At 34.2% G+C, this 19,423-nt stretch overlaps 3 protein-coding genes across 7 annotated transcripts; all 3 read left to right on the forward strand.

The window, feature by feature from the left end:
• Window positions 1-4,029: 4,029 nt before the first annotated feature.
• Window positions 4,030-6,498, forward strand: LOC135841716 (putative phosphatidate phosphatase). 2 transcript variants are annotated; one of them, XM_065358844.1, is made up of 6 exons: window positions 4,030-4,327; window positions 4,429-4,580; window positions 5,074-5,381; window positions 5,701-5,758; window positions 5,835-6,008; window positions 6,088-6,226. In XM_065358844.1, exons 1-6 carry the CDS (start codon window positions 4,252-4,254, stop codon window positions 6,100-6,102), a joined length of 783 nt encoding a protein of 260 aa, XP_065214916.1. In that variant the 5' UTR covers window positions 4,030-4,251; the 3' UTR covers window positions 6,103-6,226. The 2 variants fall into 2 exon arrangements, with proteins under 2 accessions (XP_065214916.1, XP_065214915.1); XM_065358843.1 differs by having other exon boundaries at window positions 4,046-4,327; window positions 6,126-6,498.
• A 1,854-nt stretch (window positions 6,499-8,352) lies between these two features.
• LOC135841718 (phospholipid phosphatase 3-like) lies at window positions 8,353-10,127 on the forward strand. 3 transcript variants are annotated; one of them, XM_065358849.1, is made up of 6 exons: window positions 8,353-8,566; window positions 8,621-8,827; window positions 8,972-9,276; window positions 9,347-9,404; window positions 9,518-9,691; window positions 9,875-10,127. In XM_065358849.1, exons 2-6 carry the CDS (start codon window positions 8,690-8,692, stop codon window positions 9,989-9,991), a joined length of 792 nt encoding a protein of 263 aa, XP_065214921.1. In that variant the 5' UTR covers window positions 8,353-8,566; window positions 8,621-8,689; the 3' UTR covers window positions 9,992-10,127. The 3 variants fall into 3 exon arrangements, with proteins under 3 accessions (XP_065214921.1, XP_065214919.1, XP_065214920.1); XM_065358847.1 differs by having other exon boundaries at window positions 8,644-8,827; XM_065358848.1 differs by having other exon boundaries at window positions 8,654-8,827.
• A 5,504-nt stretch (window positions 10,128-15,631) lies between these two features.
• On the forward strand, window positions 15,632-18,615 carry LOC135840703 (putative phosphatidate phosphatase). 2 transcript variants are annotated; one of them, XM_065357353.1, is made up of 6 exons: window positions 15,632-15,823; window positions 15,950-16,125; window positions 16,229-16,533; window positions 16,618-16,675; window positions 16,788-16,961; window positions 17,411-18,615. In XM_065357353.1, the coding sequence occupies exons 2-6, from the start codon at window positions 15,988-15,990 to the stop codon at window positions 17,525-17,527; spliced, it is 792 nt and encodes a 263-aa protein (XP_065213425.1). In that variant the 5' UTR covers window positions 15,632-15,823; window positions 15,950-15,987; the 3' UTR covers window positions 17,528-18,615. The 2 variants fall into 2 exon arrangements, with proteins under 2 accessions (XP_065213425.1, XP_065213426.1); XM_065357354.1 differs by lacking the exon at window positions 15,632-15,823 and adding an exon at window positions 15,859-15,878.
• Window positions 18,616-19,423: the final 808 nt, after the last annotated feature.

Consider the following 19,423-nt stretch of genomic DNA (forward strand, 5'->3'; position numbering starts at 1 on the left):
AATTAGTTCTCCTAATCGCAAAACTACAGGTCCCGCAGGGATCCAAAGGTCTCAAAATTTTGATTTTTAAACAATTCTGATAATAAAAAAATGAAAAAAATGCGCCTAAAATAGTAATTCCCAGAATATACCAAGGGTCATAAAAAGTCATGGAGCTCATGAGGTATTTTTAAACCCCAAATATTCGAAAAATTGTCCATAAATAGTCAAGAAATACGATCGGAGAGCTACAACTTTGATGAGAGTCGTCTTTTCTAATCAGTAATCACAAATCGAGTTTCTTAAAGTTTTGGAGCAATTTCGGATCTGCGCATCCAAAAGGGAATTTCTTAGCCTCAAAATTTTCAAAAAATTTCCCAAAAATGGTTGAAAAATAAGATTGTTTAGATACAATTTTGGGAATCATTTTTGGCCAAGATTGCCCAAAAAACAGTTTCTTTTTATATATTAAAATCGCCAGAAAAACGAGTTTTTTGGTCAAAATCAAGTATATGATCTATTTTTTTTTTTTACTTTTCCAACTTTAAAATTGGACTTTCAGCGTTGTAGACCATTTTCAACTTCGATTTGTTTAAATTTTTGAAAATTTGAATTTCCAAATTTTTCACAGATGGTTCCCTTTCTTTCCCCAGAATTTCAGTCATTGAATTTTCAAACTTATTTTCCAAAAATTTTAAAGCGTTTGGAAAAGATGATGAATTACCTAGTGAATTTCTGATTGAAGTGACACATACGAGTACTTCTATTTTTAGTTGGCAATATTCGTAAATTTTGATTTTAGCTGCAAATGCTCGCAAACATTAATGAAAATTTTCAAATTCAAAATAACAAAGCATAAATGAAAAGCTTTTGTGAATGAGTAAAATTGTTGATGGCGAAATTTTGCGATTTTTGACGATTTTTTGAAAATTGAAAAGAATATTACTATTTTTTCGCGAGTACTTTTTTCAACAAAATGAACATATAGAGCAGGAAAATAACGTAAAAAAGCGAGGGCGAAAAGGAAAAAATTGGCACATAAATTTTTTCTTCGGGAATGTGTTCAGATGAACCCCCTGAACTAACAAAAAAAAAAACCGCATCTTCTACCCCTGGAGCTAACTTTTTTAGGGGGCTAAAACCGGTTCCAATTCACGTTTTTTGCGATTTACTCCGAAAATATTAGGTTTACGATAAAAAGTACCATGACAAAAAATATTCCCCTTCAAATTCTCGACAATTTGATACTACTCTCGATACCCATCCCTCAAAAGGGGTGTCTGAAAAAAGGGGTGGAAAGAGTAGGTGTTTCAAAAAAGGTCAGTTCAATAAATTGATCAAAGTTACCACTTTATATCATTCGTTTTCGCTCAAATTTTTTTAAAACGTCTACTCACTCAACTATCAATTACACCACCATTGATTGGTCCGCAATCCTCCCCGGGGGTTGGTGGGAGGTGCTTAATTTTTCAAGTAACACACAACTGAATCATATATTTGAAAAACGAATCTGGACATGCGATGTATCGAATAGTATGTTTTCGAGGTCGCTGAATACGAATACCAACTTATTTTTTGGGTCCAGTTCCTCCAAGCTCCTCTGTGCCCCAAAAAGGGGGTTAAAATTTTGAAAAATCGTGAAAAGTCGAGTGATATATCGAATGGTATGTTTCCAAGGTTGCTGAGTACGAATATGAACTTATTTTTTGGGTACCAGCCCCCAATGTCCCTATGTGCCCCAACAAGGGGGCTAACATTTAAAAAAAATCATCAAAAAGTCGAGTGATATATCGAATGGTATCGGGATCGCTATTCAAACAATTTGAACGCTCATTTTGCAAAGAAAACATTTTACTATCTCAAGATTTTTTTTGAAAACGCCTAATACTCACCTACCAGTTTTTGATTACTTTTTAATAGAAAATAAAATGGAACAAGGACTTTTACAGTTTTGTCGAATTTCGTTGAAATAAAATGTATAACCATCAAACTAATTTCTATTTGTAAATTTCGCTTAGGTATGTTCCACTCGAATTATTAATTCTGGAAAATTTTAAATGGAATTAATTATTTATGTTTTTTGTTTTGTTGGAAAAACTCATAAATTGATAAAATATTTCGAAATAGAATCCCGAAAACATACGGTCATTTGATGTATCATACGACTTTTCATGATTTTTCGAAATTTGGCCCCCTTGTTGGGGCACATAGGGACATTGGGGGCTGGTACCCAAAAAATAAGTTCATATTCGTACTCAGCGACCTTGGAAATATACTAGTCGATATATCACTCGACTTTTCACGATTTTTCAAAATTTTAACCCCCTTTTTGGGGCACAGGGGCTTGGAGGAACTGGACCCAAAAAATAAGTTGGTATTCGTATTCAGCGACCTCGAAAACATACTATTCGATACATCACATGTCCAGATTCGTTTTTCAAATATATGGTTCAGTTGTGTGTTACTTGAAAAATTAAGCACCCCCCCCCCCCCACCAACTCCCGGGGAGGATTGAAGACCAATCAATGGTGGTGTAATTAATAGTTGAGTGAGTAGACGTTGTAAAAAAAAATTGAGCGAAAACGAATGATATAAAGTGGTAACTTTCATCAATTTATTGAACTGACCTTTTTTGAAACACCTACTCTTTCCACCCCTTTTTTCAGACACCCCTTTTGAGGGATGGGTATCAAGAGTAGTATCAAATTGTCGAGAATTTGAAGGGGTACATTTTTTGTCATGGTACTTTTTATCGTAAACCTAATATTTTCGGAGTAAATCGCAAAAAACGTGAATTGGAACCGGTTTTAGCCCCCTAAAAAAGTTAGCTCCAGGGGTAGAAGGTGCGGTTTTTTTTTTTTGGTAGTTCAGGGGGTTCATCTGAACACATTCCCGAAGAAAAAATTGATGTGCCAATTTTTTCCTTTTTAAACTCGTTATTTGCCTGCTCTAATATGGACAGTGGAGTTTCCATATTGAACAATTGAACATCAACCAAAATTTTATGTTAGAAAATTTACTCCTTGACCTACCAAAGGAGTTTTTAAGTCCTCAAGATAGAATTTTGGTACATTTTGATCCAGTTTCCGAGTGATGTGGTGAACTTAGTGAAAAACTGATCTTGGAACCCCCCCCCCCCCCCCTCGCCCTAATTTCAACATCTCGATTCGCGACAAAAAGTTTCACTGCCCAAGTGCCCAAAAAAAATGCATGAACTAAACACTTTGAATTTTTTGGAATTTTTTCACTTTCAAAAAAATCGAGTAAAAGGTCGTTTTCGACTAATTCGAGGTCGCCGAGTCTGATTCCGGTGTCGATTTTAGTCGTACATCGCTGCTTCAGTAAGAAATTGCGATTTGGCTCACGAATAACATCAAAATTTGAAACATTCGAAGTACTTAGGTAGAATTGGTAGAAAATAGGGTAGCCAAGTATACATAGATACCTACCTAATTTAAATATGAAACAGGTTTGATCACTTCTTTCATTGCAAAAATTTTATGAATGATAACATCATTAATAATGCAAATATTGCAATTAATTAGAAAATAAAGGTACCTATTTTGTGGGAATTGATGAAAAAAAAAGTGTAAATTGTTCAACGAAATACAGAAAAGAGTACCTGCTGTGAGTTTTTCTCGACTGCTTGCTATCTGTTCGATGAAAACTTCATGGAAAATTTTCTAGCGTCAAGATCTAATGTACGCTGAGATAAAAATTAAATTTCATTTCTTCGTATCAGTGATTGGGATATGGTTCGACGATTCTGTTGAATGAACCAGTGATAAAAAAAAAACAAGGCAATTAGTATGATTTTTTTAGGCTATATATACCCTACAGAAAAGAAAAAGATGCAATATTGTGCTACTTATTTTAATGCACATATTTTAAAATTTAATTCGTGAAAAATGGAAAATTATCCCTCCCCCCCCCCCCCACTTGCACTAGCACATAATAAATGGTTTTACCCATTTTATTTTTTTAAACTGTTGATTAGGCTTATCAGTTTTGAATACAATATGCAAGTACTTAAGTAGGGAAAGTATACATAATTAATCATATTTTTTTCGCATAGGGAATTTTCTTCCTCTGGATTCTCTGTATAATGACTGATAACCGCTGTTGGCGATATAATTTCATTTCTTTAGGGTACTTTGAGCAGAGTACCATGTTGAAAACCGAGCTATTTGGTTGATATAATTTAGTGTTTTTTTCCTAATTCTAATTTTTTTATTTTTTTATTAGTTCTTGTTCAAAAAAAATTTGAAGAATATGTACCTAATCATGGATAATCATCCTGTCAACGTTCTCAAATCTGTGATGGCAGACGTGATCGTATTTTTTTTACGTAAGTTAATAATTTATATTAATACCTATTTTTAAAAAGCATAGATAGGTAGGTACTATATTGAGTAAGCACATGCCAACTATGAAAATTTTATATTTCAGTTTCAGTTTTCGATTTTTACACGGACAAAATAATGAAACCATTCAAAAGGGGGTTTTTCTGCGACGATACATCCATCATGTATCCGTCTTTAGAGTCGACTGTACCTACCGTGGTGATGAATGCTGTAGAAGTGCTGGTTCCTACATTGATGGTGAGTTCACTCGTAATTTAATATAGAAAAAATGAGATGAAACATTTACCAAAAATTACTATAAAGTGGGGAGGAGGAGAAAAGGTTCTCAAAAAATTCACTTCACGTCCACGCTCTAATTTCAACACTCCATCAAGTCGACTTCAGTGGGTTTATAAGTCGTGTAGGAGGCGTCTAGCTATTTTTTTTTTTTTTGAAATTCTTGGAGCCTCTGGCGGATTTTAAAATTTTTGTGTCTGTCAATTAAAATAACCAGGCACCATTTTGTTAGTGTATGGTCAACTTTTTTTTGGCAAATTTGCTTCAAAATTTTTCCTAAAATGTTCACTTCAAGAAAAAATGTGTCCCAAAGGTTCGACAAGGGATGCTAATACTCCTATTAAAAAATCAACTTCGATAGCTCAAAATTTGATTGTGTGTTGGGCTGTTGGCGATATGAAAAATCGAACGCTCAATATATTTCTTTTAAATTGAACAAAATTTATTTTTACAGGTTTTCGTTGGAGAATACTACCATGAGAGACGTAACACTGACAGAAGTTCATCGTATTATTTCGGAAAGTACAAGATAAAGAGGTACTTTTGGAGCGTGTACCAGAAATTAGTTTGTTACGGTAGCGGAGTTCTATTCACATCGACGATAACAAGTGTGGGGAAGAAAACAGTCGGACGTCTAAGACCGAATTTCATAGATGAGTGTAAAATCGACATGAACTCTGTCTGTGCAAACAGGAATTACACGTATTCGTACATCACTGAGTACACGTGTAATGAAGATGATAGCGTTGTTGATGGAAGTAGGTACGTATGTATTGTTCTATATTTAGTCACAACAGTTGCTAATTCACTTTGAGACAGATGATTGATATTTTTTGAAAAATATTCATTCTTTCAAACCGCAAGTGCATTGGCTTAATATAAGAAAAACTTCTCGGTCATTTAGTCATCAATTTGACTCATTCTTTTACCAAAAGGTTGAGGGTATACATAGAGCATGTTCCTAAAATCATTTGGATCTTCTAGAAAATTGAGGTCTGATGTGACATGATCAACATAGTCACCTCATATCACCATTTTACCATCAAAAATATGTACATACATTTTTTTTTTTTTTTTGCAGAGTATCGTTTCCTTCGGGTCATTCCAGCGCTTCATTTTACGTCGCAGTTTTCATCGTGGTAAGTTCGTAATGAATACAACAGACCCACATGTTGCTGACCTATCATGATGTCTTTCTATGTATTTTCCCAACAGTTATACTTGGAAAGCCGACTCAAAACTAAATCGTCGTTGTTGAAACCAGTTATCCAATTTTTGGTGATTTTGTCGGCCTGGTTTGTAGCTCTGAGCCGAATCATGGACAACAAACATCATATGAGTGATGTACTGTGTGGAATTATAATTGGCAGCTCGGTAGCTTTAATCAATGTAAGTATAATCACCACTTCAAAATCATCTTAATGGGTTACCTCAAATGCCAATCAATTTTACTGATATACATGTTTAGCAATACTTTCGGTAGCTGAACCCATCGTTTTGTTGCAGACGGTTTTAGTTCATTCCATATTCGAAGACAAAAAAACATCAGTCACTGGTCTTTTGAATGAAAATTGTACGAATGGTGTTTCACTCGACGAAAACGATCAGCTGACCAGACGTAGATAAGCTATGAGCTGCGCCCCACCAACTTCGAGGGATCCCTGCAGATACAGGCAAAAATGAATATGGTTCTCGGGTTCTCCAGTAATTTGGTGCAGACCATCAGACAGGATCATGCCCTGAAAAATATGATGAAGATCACGAATCCAAATCCAGCATCTGAAGTCTACAAATTGATTTTTGTAGATGAGGATTAGTATATTAAGAACCTTGACTTAATCATTGATCATTTTTTGCAATATATGAATATGAAATATAATGTCCAAGAACCAATAATCTGAAAAAAATCAAAACTTCTGTCGACGATAGGTATCTTATTCAAATATAAGAACGTTTCTGCAAAAAAATACAGTAAACAACTCTGTAAGCGAGAAAACAAAAATTTTTCATTAATAAAAAACATCCTTGCCGAAACTTTTTTCCTTTTTTTTGATGGCGGGGGGGGGGGTTGAAAAATCCAAACATTTTGAAGTAGGTAAGAACGCTCTCGAAGTGTCCATCTCCAATTTGAATAATATATACCATGATTTTTGGGAAGAGCATGATCTTTAACTCCCATAACTAAAAATTTTCAGTTACCCAGGCTGTTTTTTTGATGTTTGGAGAATTTTAAAAACTCCAAATCTGACCTCAGTTCAAGCGATTTATGCTTTTTCATGAAAAACAAAAAATTTATTCACACAAAGTAATAAAAATCAGTTTGAAACCAATGTAACCCCCCTATACCCCACCGAATTTCACCATTTGAAGAGATTATGGAGGCTCCAGCGCAATTTTCGATGTGTATAGGTGAAAATCAACTTGAGCAGATGAAAATCGAATTAAAACTTCTGGTTTCTCAAGGTCATTGAGCCGTCTGTCCAGACTCTCGAGGTCACCGACCTCTCTGTCTAGCTTCACAAGGTCGACTGTAAGCCTGTCTGGCTTCGTAAGGTCATTGACCCGTCTGATTGGCCTCTCAAGGTAGCCTTGTGTTCCTGTCTGGACTCTTCAAGGTCATTGACCCGCCGCACCTGACTGGCTTCTTAACGTTACTGACCTACCTTTTTGCTTCTCAAGGTCATCTGCCTGCTTGTTTTGTCTCTTAAGGTAATTGACCCGTTGTCTGACAGAACTCTTAAAGTCAGTGACCTACCTGTTTATTTTCTCATACATCGACGACCCCCTCCCCCCCATTATGAATCTGAATTTCACACTTTCAAGTTTCAAGCCTTTCTGGAGTCCCCAGCACAATTTTCAATTTTACATATAAGAATTTTGAAATGCCTCTAGAATAGGTAGGGACTGTGAAATTCGGAATTCAGAAGATTAATTTTAGTTTTGAAATCACGATTCGGGCAAATACCAAAAATGTTCCGGTAAACAGGAGATTTTTTATTTTTTCACCCACTTTTTTTCTTGTAAAAATTTTTATCAAAAAAACGTACTTCAAATGTTCGCCTGGAAATCGACCCAAATGTAAATGAAATTGTTGAACAGGTCGGGTATAAACCACAACTCTATTTTTAGCTGTCCAAATCAATTTCCACGCATTCTTTTCAACATTTTGGAGAAAACGAAAATTTTGCTGGAGGCTCCGCAATTGCTCGAAACTGTAAAATTCGGATTCGGGTGGGGAGGGAGAGGTGATATTAGTGTTAGGACTAATTTTCATAATTTTTCATATGAACATTTTTTTTCGTTTTCTTTTTTTTGGCACAAGTACCCAAAACTGCTTGAATTAAAATTAAATTTTAACTTTCAAAAATTTGCCAAAAATCTAAAAATCAACTTAGATGGCGCTAAAATTGGTTATGGTAGTTTCGGACCATCGTGGTCTCGTTCAAATCGTAAGTGAACACCTCGAGATGTTCCTTGTGAATACACTTGAGGCATTAAGAAGCATATTTCAAGTATACGTATTGTATTATTTTTTACAAATCTGTTTTTGAAAGTGTTTTTTGATCAGAAAAAAATTTTGAAGAATACCTACCAACATATTTTCAAGAATATTGTTCCATCTGCCTGAAGTCATATTAAGTAATTTATTTCAAGAGAGCCAATCACCAATCACAACTCGATTTCCATCTCTATTTTAGTGTCACCATACCTTGAAAATATAAAAGCATGCACTTGGTAAGAAGAAGCGAAACTTAGCAGTTTATTCGATGCGGTGATGACGCGATGACGATAACTGGTTTTCGTGGCTTTGTACCGATTAGGTACTATTTCATATGTATATTATTTTGTTATCAAGTATGAATTTATTAAACCACACATAATGTATAATTTGAATGATATGCCACCTATCTAGCGCCGAATTTTGAACGTTGTATGTACTTACCTATGTAAGTGCCTTTTATGTATATTTACCTATTTAACTTATTTATTTATTTCACTAGTGGGGTAATATTTTTGTCTTAAGTATATTTTAGGTGCTGAAAATTTGTAATTATTCGAGCATATATGTAATGGCGCTAGCTATAATACTGACTCCATTTCGACGAGGATTTTTTTGCGACGATGACTCGATTATGTTACCAAACTTGGAATCAATAGTGTCCACGTCTACGGTGATCTGGGTGGCATTACCGATTCCAATATTATTAGTAAGTACTCATTTGATTAATGGCTGTAAAATAGGTAGGTACTTTACCTACATCATACTTAAACATATGTAGATATCAGTTTTATTATATCTTGTAACTTGTAGTATCCTATGAAAACATTCTCACATCGATTTACCTATACAGATTTTGTGGGGTGAATTTGCGACCATTCAACGCAACAAAGACTCGAAGTGGTCGTATCGTCATTATGAAAAACACGAAATCATGCACTATTATCGGAATGTATTCCGAAAGCTGGTATGTTTCGGTAGCGGCGCTTTGTATCATGAATTGATAATCAGTATTAGTAAGCTGACTGTTGGTCGTTTGAGACCAAATTTCATCGCAGTTTGTGGAACTGATGTGCTAAAGGCTTGTCAAAATAATACGCATCAGTATATTTCTAATTACACGTGCCCCAATGGCGAGGATGCAGCTGATAAAAGCAGGCGAGTTATTTTTACTGTGAAAAAATGTAGGTATAGGTACCTAACAAATTTTATTTTTTTGTTTTCTCAGAGATTCTTTTCCTTCTGGTCATGCAGGCTTTTCGTTTTATGCTGCAGTATTCACGGTGGTAAGTTGTGATGTGAATAATTTTCAATTCCAGATGTTCCGAAACAACACTTTTTTTCTTGCCACCTTGATTACATACCTATAGCCACACATCATTTTTTGAATTATTTTCAGCTATATCTACAGAAAAGATTGAAATTTGGAACTTTGTTTTGGAAACCACTGATTCAATGTTGTATCCTATTACTGGCCTGGTGGGCTTCTCTGACTCGAGTTATGGATAATCATCACCGTTTGAGCGATGTGATCGCTGGCATATTCATTGGCAGTGGTATAGCTATAGTAAATGTAAGTTTGATCATAATCACAACTCACTAGTTGAAGAAGTGGATGAGGCCATTTCATCTAATGGGAGAATACCCACTTGTATTTGTATCTTCATTTTACCATACCCGTTCATGTTCTTATGCCTTACTCTCACGTCTTACCTACCTAGTATATCGAATTGTAGTATATTTTTTTCTATTCAAGGTTATTTGGGTGCACTCGTTGTTTGAAGAAGAAGAACCGCTGCACAATTTGAATTCGAATCCAGACTCGTCTAAAAAATCGTTATCTGAGACCAAAAGCCTGTTGCAGAAGGGCTGAAATATTAGAGTCTGCCCAACATAAGACTGATAAAATTATACTCAAGCCCATCGACGTTTTTTTGTACATCAGAAAAGTTTATTGTGTTGTTTTCAATTTGTGATTGAGAAAATATAAATCGTTTTTGGTTATGAAATATTGATATTAATTTCTTTTCGCATTTTTCTATAGTTCATTCACTATTTGATAAACCGTAGGTATTTAAACTTGTTTAAAAAAAAAAACTGAATTGCGATTCAAAAAGAAAAGTTGTGGCGGGGATCTCAAAATATTGTGAACAAAATTTCCGGTCTCCAAATTGTACCCTCCACTTTTTAATCGCGGTTAAAAATTTTTAAATTGACATTAAACATTTTTTAAAAAGTTATTTTTTTTTTCAAAAATTGTTTTTTGATTATGATTGATTGTATTAAATTCACTTGGAAGTGAGAAAGCAGTTTTTGACAGTTTTTACACTTTTTTTTAGATTACTTTACACAAGTTTGGAATAGGTCGGGTAGGTCCAAAATCACATAATTTTTATAGGTAGGTAAGTCATGCAAAATTTCTGGAAAGATGAAAAAAAGTCGAAAACCGTTTTTGTACAATGTACATCCAAGGAACTATAACATAATGAATTTGATACAGTGGGGTTAGATGAGACTGCTAGAAGAAGTTATTGTGATAATTTTCTCCTAAGGTGGTTTTCTGAGAAATATTCCTTTGAGAAGGAATATTTACCAATTATACCTGACTAGCACTAGAATTTACAATCCTATCTACCTCAATGAACACAGTGAGAAGTTGCAATACTATAAATAAAGAAAGTCTTCTCAAACCAATGTAATTGACAGGCGCGGACTGGCCCTACCGGGATACCGGGAGTTTCCCGGTGGGCCCCTCCAAAAAATGAAAAAAATGGGCCCTTGGGGTAGACGATGGGCCCTCACTAGTGAAAATGTAAGATAAAACATGCAAAGTTAGACTTTTTCAGTTTTTTGACCCACTTTTTTCGAAAAATTTTTGCTCTCGCTTCGCTCGAGCAAAATCAAAACCCTTTTATCTGAGATTTCCCGGTGGGCCCCCTTTCGACCCAGTCCGCGCCTGGTAATTGAGCCTGTTATACCAATTAATTACAATAATTAAACTTATAATTAATCTGTGTGTGAGGTAGGTACACACTACCTATCTACTCACTCTACGAGTAGGTAACTTAAAACAATCATAGGAAAAGCTGGCAACTTATTATAAAGCAAGGTACAATGTAATAGGATACGTTGTAGCTGTATCCCTTTAATCTCAAATGCTCAGGTGATTAGCACATCATCATCTTCACATTCGATGTTCAATTAGACTATGATAAATCACTAGCTAATTTGCAAGTGTAAGGGCGAATGCAACCCTGGTAAAAGAATTGAATAATTTACCTTAGCAGATGGATGAACATTTTTAAAGACTGTACACATTGACCATCTCTCCCTGGCGACCCCAATAATAGTCGCTTCGATGACTATTGATAGTAGACTCATTTTTGTGTGGTTATCATCAGGGATGGAAGAGCCTTGAGTTCAGGGCTCCCACTCTTGGCTCTGGCTCAGCTTCCTGCAAGTTTTAGCTCTGGCTCGCTCTTGACTCTTTTTCTTTACATGTGCTCTTTGGCTCCTAGTCCTTGCTCGCTCCTCAATTCTTTCCAACTCTGCTCTTTGACTCTCGGCTTGTCATAGTAGATATGGCCTTTATTGCAGGGAATAATCCTCACGATTATTCCTTGTAATAATCCACGTAACATACCTAGAAAGTAACAAAGTACACCACTAGACTTAGAGAAGGGAGGTAGAATAGGTACCTATGATAGGTAGGGGGTACTAAGTGTAGTGAAGGTTGTTCTCAGTTGGCTCGGTCTAGTCTGTTTTTAGCAATAACTAGGAACGTTTTAATACTGTCAAACATTGTGATTATATCGGTTAATATTGTTACTTTGTTAATTGTTTGCGAATTCGCGTATAAATGTGTTTCATCTTACAAAGAATTAAATCGTTTGTTACCGTGATATGCTAATAAATCATGTAGTATTGATCTGTCCAATCGTTTATTTTGTGAGATGAATTATAACTCGTATTCGTGGTAGAACATTAATAATTGGTGTAAAGATACCCAGTTGGGTGAAAATCTGCTCTTCTGCCAATAAATACGCGATAAAGAGCAGTTTAATTGGCGTTTTATACTTCAACGCAACTTTAAACTGCTGCCATGCAGCAGATTTTACAGTTTTCAAAATTGCGCTTCAATTCACGGACGTAATTTGAAGCGACTTTTTAGGTTGTTACATTTTCTGCACAGCAGAATAAAATTTCTGCTGATAAACACGCCACAAGAATATTTCGTAGCGTATTTTTATCGCGTAAAGTCGCTACGCTTCTAAATTATGTGGCGTATTTTTGCACGTTGAAAAAACCAGCCACAAAATACGCTACGCAAATATTTCGTAGCGTATTTAATCGCGTATTTGCTGAAAAACGCGCGTAAATGTGGTATTTTGCGTGTGTGTTATAGGTTAGTATATAAATATTTGTTCTCTTCTACCAAGTTCCCTGGTGGAGTAGGTAGTAAGGAGTTCGCTTTCAGATCCTGGGGACCCGAGTTCGATCCCCGCTAGTGCCGAAAAATTTTTCAAGAATATTGATCAATGGCAGATTTTTACGCGTAAATAAAATACGCGCCGATTTATGGGCAGAAAAGGCATTGGCGTAAAGTGTTAAATCTCCTGCCCACGTTTTTATGTCGCGTAAGAGCAGATTTTCACCCAACTGGGTATAGACAAAGTTAGGTATATAGGAGTCTCATAGTATTGGAAATGATACGAAGATATACCTCTTTGGTTGAACATTAGAAACATCTAGTCAATTAGGTCTTAATAATTTATATCAACTAATTATATCTTTTCAGGCTCCCTCTTCCAATTTCTCGGCTCCCACTCCAACTCCAGCTCTGGCTCTTGGCTCATTGAATTAGAATTTAAAACTTGTGAAAAACAATGAAAAAAATGAAAATATAAGTACCTACTACACTTATTTTTATTTTATTTCTCAATGAGAAAACAAACGTAGAAATTCTTCATTTTCTTTGCAAATGTGAGTTGAAAGTTGAATTTTTGATAAAATTGTGCGTATTTTTTGACTTTTTTTTCTACTTTTAGGGAGCCAAAGAGACTGAAAAATTTTGTGGGCTCTCACTCAGCTCTAGCTCTTTCCAGGTTAAACACTCCTTATGGTGATCGCTCTCTGGAGTAGAATAAGGAGAACTTTTGCAAGAGCGCTCTTGATGTTTTTCTGCACTTTCATTTATTTGGCTCTTTGCTCCGGCTCTAGCTCCTCAAAAAATCCGGCTCTTTCAGACTCTGGCTCTAGCTTGCTCCCGGCTCTTCCATCCCTGGTTATCGTCCTTGATGTCCAGATTAATCAAGGATGGCTGGAAGTACGAGGAATTAACAACACGTCATGTTAAAAGTACTAATTAACCATCCATAGATGGGTATATCAAAAATAGGGAGTATAGAACTAGCCATAGCAGCCTTGTACACATTCACCGAGATGACATTGGTCCAGACGAGCCACAGTATCTCTACCATGGAACTATAATCTTAAAAGGGAAGCGACAACGTATTGAAAAAATGTGAAGCTATCGCTATCTCTCTCTAACAAACGTTTTCATCGCGGTTATGATACGCGCGCTTTTTCAAATTTGGAACGCAGCACCAAGATTATGACGTTTTCAGATTTTTTCAAATTTTTTTCAATTTTTTTTCAATTTTTTTTTTGAAATTCGCACAAAATAAGATCATTGCAATCAGCATTCATTATTTTCAACGTTAATACAAAGCAGGCGCGTTTTTAAATTCAAATTTTTGCCTATGTGAATAATTTTTTTCTTTTTTTTTTCAAACAACGATGAATTTTTTTGGTAAAAAAATTTTCCGACGGTGAATCAGACTCTCCTACTTTTTTTCAGGTTCCTAAAAAAATTTTCAATGCATAATTAGATGTACGTAGTACGTACACTAGAATGGCGAATCGGTATGATAAGGAAAACGAAGTCTGCATGCATTTCTATAATGTATTAAATAGATAAATTAACGTATGTTACAATATTCAAAATGTAAAACAATATTCTTAATGTAAAAAGTTGTTTCGATAGACCTTTCAAAAATACATCACTTACAAACCAAATGCAAAAAATTAAACTTCATTTTTGATCAATTTTTAGAGAATTTATTTTGAAATCAATTTTCACGAGAAAATTAAGATTTCATTCGATTAAGGTACGAATAATAATTCCAATTTTTTGCATATTTTTTTTTGCTAAAAATTATACCTATAATTATTTTCTCGAAAAATTGAAAGTCTTCAATCAAAAAATCAAGGCATTTATTTAAAAACTAAAGATTAATCATTTATGTTTGAAAATCTTCCAGTAAGTTCCTCGAAAGTCTGATTCACCGTTGGAAAAAATTTTTACCAAAAAAAAATCATCCTTGTTTGAAAAAAACATGAAAAAAATGATTCACATAAGTGAAAATTCGAATTTAAAAACACACCTTCTTTGTATTAACTTTGAAAATAATGAATGTCGACTGCAATAATCTTATTTTATGCAAATTTAAAAATAAAATTGAAAAAAAATTGAAAAAAATTTGAAAAAATCTAAAAACATCAATATCTTGGTCGCGCGTTCAAAATTTGAAAAAAGGCGCGTATCACAACGGCGACGAAAACGTTGGTTAGAGAGAGATAGCGATAGCTTCACTTTTTACAACATACAACGTCGCTTCCCTTTTAAGATTATAGTTCCATGATCTCTACCAAGTGATTTTTCTAGGTTCATGATCCTTGCTACGAAGCTCGGATCGCGAGTACATTATATGTAGCCAATTGTTCCTCCCACAGGATGAGTACAATAACCTACGCTTATGGAGAAGTTACGTTATTAACTACTAAGGCGATCAGGGCATATCTGCTCATTACAAATTCATCACCAAAATGAATTTTCTTGAAAAAACTTATTTTTTGATTTCCATCAATCTACTAAATGTCAAAATTTGAAACCTTAGTTGAAAAATGATGGTAAAAGTTTGAAACCCCAAATTTTTCTTACAGCTTCTTTAAAAGTTGGAGAGTAAGAAAATTGACTTCTTACTTACTTACATGAAAAAAAAGTTGTTTTGTTTCACTTGAAATTTTTCAAAAAAAAAATCTCTCTGTAATGCATTTTGGACAAATTATCCAGAATGTCCCAACTTCTGCTGAGATATGCCGAAAATTCTGAAACAATCAAAAATATCCAATTTTTGAAAAATTGGTTCATTTTGAAAATATAAAAGTTACGTGCTGAGAAAAAGAAGACTTGGGTGCGAGATTTCATTCAAAAATGCCAAAAAGCACAAAATTTGCAACCACCATTTTCTCTCAATGAGTCAAAAATCTATCGAAAAATCATTACCTACCTTATTCCAATAGTAATACCTACTCGTAGTAAAAAAACAATCTCTCTCCAAAATCACAACTCGATTTTCATCTCTATTTTAGTTCTACCTTGAAAACTTGATTGTGGACAAAAGTGTTCGGGAAAGGGAACCTGTAAACTTGGTGAGAAGAAGCGAAACCTACTCGCCACTCGGGTACTCGCACAGTATATTTGATGCAATGTTATCGTGATGACGATAACTGGTTTTTGGTGGTTCCGAACTGATTACCCATTCTGTATTTTTTCTTATCAATGTATATGAATTAAGCCATAAAATTGTATAAATTGATTGATATGCCACTTATCTAGAGCCGAATTTTGATCGTTGTATATGTAAGTAGTACCTATCACGTATTCACCTATTTTATTCATTTATTTCACAAGTTGGGTAATAGGTATTGCATTTTTTAAATTTTATCATACCTAGACGTAGACTTACAATACTTAATCGTATTTTAGGTGCTGAAAATTCGTAATTACCTATTCAAGCATATGTGATGGCGCTGGCTATGATATTGGCTCCCTTTCGACGAGGATTTTTTTGCGACGATGACTCGATTATGTTACCAAACTTGGAATCAATAGTGTCCACGTCTGCGTTGTACTGGATCGCATTAACGGTTCCAATATTATTAGTAAGTTCATATTGTATTAATAAAATATGCCTTACCTATACCTACTTGAAACATATATATATCAATATTTTATTTTAGTGTTTATTATGTAATCGATTTACAGATTCTGTGGGGTGAATTTGCAGCCATTCGACGCAACAAAAACTCAAAATGGTGGTATCATCATTACGAAAAACACGAAATCGTGCATTATTTTCGAAATGTGTTACGAAAACTGATATGTTTCGGTAGCGGAGAATTGTATCAGGAATTGATAACGAGTATAGGTAAAATAACCGTTGGTCGTTTGAGACCAAATTTCATCGCTGTGTGTGGAACTGATGTGCTAAAGGCTTGTCGAAATAATACGCATCAGTATGTTTATAATTATACCTGTCCTAATGGCGAAGATGCAGCTAATGAAAGCAGGTTGGTTATTTAATTTACTCAATACTACTACTGTAAAGTAATACAGATACCTAACAAATGTTACCTACTTATTTGTTTTCTCAGATCTTCTTTTCCTTCTGGCCATGCAGCGTTATCGTTTTATGCTGCAGTATTCACGGTGGTGTGTTGTGAATTTTTAATTTCAGTTGTTCCAAAGAAAATATTTTTTCTTGTCGTCTTGATTAAGTAGGTAACTACATATCTAGCCACGTCATTTTTTGAATTATTTTCAGCTATATCTACAGAAAAGGTTGAAATTTGAAACTCTGTTCTGGAAACCATTGATTCAATGTTGTATCCTGTTACTGGCCTGGTGGGTTTCTCTGACTCGAGTTATGGATAATCATCACCATATGAGCGATGTGATCGCTGGAATATTCATTGGCAGTGGTATAGCAATAATAAACGTAAGTTTGATCATATTCAGAACTCTGAAATGAATGAGGTTGTTTGATCCAATGGGAGAGATAGTGGGTAATTGAGATCACCCAGTGTTGAAACACATTTAGTGTCAAGTTTTGATTTAATTTTGGAAAAAATTTAATGCAATATGCATTCAACATAGGTGGAGAAAATTACTGTACATTCTCAATTAAAAACCTTCAAAATGGATTAAAATTATAATATTTTAAATTTTGGAACACCTAGTAGGATTGTTTTATGATGATTTAAAAAAGGATTTTTTTTATGAGTAAAATGAATCAAAATGAAAATTTGCTGCTAAGTGTATGAGTATCTACATATGTATATGTGTATTCTCAGTTACCCATTCTCGACTTACTCTTACGATACACTTTGCACTTACTTAGTCTTACCTACTTACATCGAATTTAAGTACATTTTTTTTCTATTCAAGGTTATTTGGGTCCATTCATTGTTTGAAGAAGAAGAACCACTACACAATTTAAATTCGAATCCAGACTCATCTAAAAAATCGTCATCTGAGACCGAAAGTCTGCTGCAGAAAGGCTGAAAGATTAGAATCTGTTCAAAATAAGATTGATAAAAATATTACTCGAGCCCATCGACTTTTTGTTTTTTTGTAAATCAGAAAAGTTCAACTTTTGATTGAATATAAAATTTGTTTCAGGATGTAAAATATTTACATTCATCTCATGCTCATTCACTATAAAGTGGGTCATCTTCAACTTTGACCTTTTTTTTTTTTTAGAAAAATTGAAGATGCGATTTAAAAAGAAAAAAAGTTGTTCGAGGATCTCAAAAGACTGCTGAAAAATTTTTAAATTTAGGTACATTAAAAATCAAAGATGGAAGTTGTTTTTTTTTCAAAAAATTATTGTTTTATTATAATTATATCCAATTGAAAGTGAGAACGCCGTTTTTGACATGTTTTTCACTTTTTATGGTAATTTTTACAAGTTTGGAAAAGGTCTAAAATTGTGTCATTTTTGTACGCACATAATGTAAAACCCTCGTAAAGGTGAAAAAAATTCAAAAACAGTTTTCATACATCCATAAGGACGAGATAAAGGTAATATAATTATTCAATCATCATCAAGATGAATTTTTTCAAAAAAAAACTTATTTTTTAATTTCCTACATAAATTTCAAAATTTAAAACGCCAGCAGAAAAATTATGGTAAAAGTTTGAGACCCTAAATTTTTCCCACAGCTTTCTGAGGTCCCCACAACTTTTTTTGAAGCCTTCGTCCAATTCTTAACAAAAAAAAAAATCAATGATGGCCCACACTTGATGACCATGGGTGATTTTTGCAATTATTTATTCGAGACAATCAACTGCAGTGTTTGAATTTATATTTTGTTCTTGACTTGTCAGAGTACCTATTTTTCTATGCTGGTCTTTCATTTTATGCTTTAAAATATTTTTGAAGATAGGTAGACTCGTAAGTCTGGAATATTTAAATAAATCAATGTAAATACGAAAATTACCTAAGTATTTACAAATGGATGAAGTTTACTTTTTTACTCATTTGAAAGTACTCATCACCGGAGAAACCCCACCAAGGGGATTTGTTCAAATATATGTACCTTACCTATCCTCTAAAAAATAAAAATTAAATTAAAAATTAAAAAACGAAATACCTACCTACTTATTTCATAAAAAATAATAATAGATAAGTCGTTTCTAAGTAGATAGGTACCTATATTATTTCATTTTCTGGTGAAATATCTTTGAAATATGCTTCAATTGATTGAACTTACTTCAACAATAGTTATCGATAAACTGTAAAGTAAAAATAATTAGGTATAGGTACTTCATTATGTTCTGTCTAGATAGACTGCCCCCTCCCCTCCCCTCCCCCAAAAAACAACTTGAAAATAAAAATCCTGTGACTGAAAAAATCACTTGATCGGTATTTCTTTCGGTTATCGGTAATTGAAACCGAAAACGAATACTTTAAACCTAATACCTACCCGCTTCAATTTATCTACTACATAGGTACCTACTTGACAAATATTTTTCTCATTTAGTTTTTTTTTCTTCAAGTAAATCACTTGCTACGAGTAAAAGTGAAACTTTTTTTTTCAATTTTGACAGAGGGCAAATTGGCCCCACTGCCGAAGGTAGTGCATATACATATTATGAACCCCTTATATTGAAAATATTGGTAACGTATGTAAATATCTTAAAAGAAGGCTAACATAAGTACACGATATACTCGCGCATACGAGGCTGTACCCTTCTTAAAGAAGAAAGGGTTTGCGAGCCTTTGACATTTATAGCCCAAGATAGGGATTTTAGGCATAAATAACCAAAATCACATAAATTCTCCAATTTATGTGTAAGTATGTATACTTAGCAAGTACACTATTGGTACCCCACAATTAAGGGTGGAGATTTGACCATCTTAAGCGTCTTTATAATACTGATCTTTGCGCTCAAACT

Source organism: Planococcus citri, chromosome 3 (genome assembly GCF_950023065.1).
Source record: "Planococcus citri chromosome 3, ihPlaCitr1.1, whole genome shotgun sequence".
Classification (NCBI taxonomy): Eukaryota; Metazoa; Arthropoda; class Insecta; order Hemiptera; family Pseudococcidae; genus Planococcus; species Planococcus citri.

Excerpts from the sequence above, each read along its gene's own strand:
- LOC135840703 (XM_065357353.1), top strand. The coding sequence starts at position 15,988 with ATGGCGCTGGCTATGATATTGGCTCCCTTTCGACGAGGATTTTTTTGC. Across the intron at positions 16,676-16,787 it reads ATGCTGCAGTATTCACGGTG|CTATATCTACAGAAAAGGTT; the intron begins GTGTGTTGTGAA and ends AATTATTTTCAG. Across the intron at positions 16,962-17,410 it reads GTGGTATAGCAATAATAAAC|GTTATTTGGGTCCATTCATT; the intron begins GTAAGTTTGATC and ends TTTCTATTCAAG.
- LOC135841716 (XM_065358843.1), top strand. The coding sequence starts at position 4,252 with ATGTACCTAATCATGGATAATCATCCTGTCAACGTTCTCAAATCTGTG. Across the intron at positions 5,382-5,700 it reads AGCGTTGTTGATGGAAGTAG|AGTATCGTTTCCTTCGGGTC; the intron begins GTACGTATGTAT and ends TTTTTTTTGCAG. Across the intron at positions 5,759-5,834 it reads ACGTCGCAGTTTTCATCGTG|TTATACTTGGAAAGCCGACT; the intron begins GTAAGTTCGTAA and ends TTTTCCCAACAG.
- LOC135841718 (XM_065358849.1), top strand. The coding sequence starts at position 8,690 with ATGGCGCTAGCTATAATACTGACTCCATTTCGACGAGGATTTTTTTGC. Across the intron at positions 9,277-9,346 it reads GATGCAGCTGATAAAAGCAG|AGATTCTTTTCCTTCTGGTC; the intron begins GCGAGTTATTTT and ends TTGTTTTCTCAG. Across the intron at positions 9,692-9,874 it reads GTGGTATAGCTATAGTAAAT|GTTATTTGGGTGCACTCGTT; the intron begins GTAAGTTTGATC and ends TTTCTATTCAAG.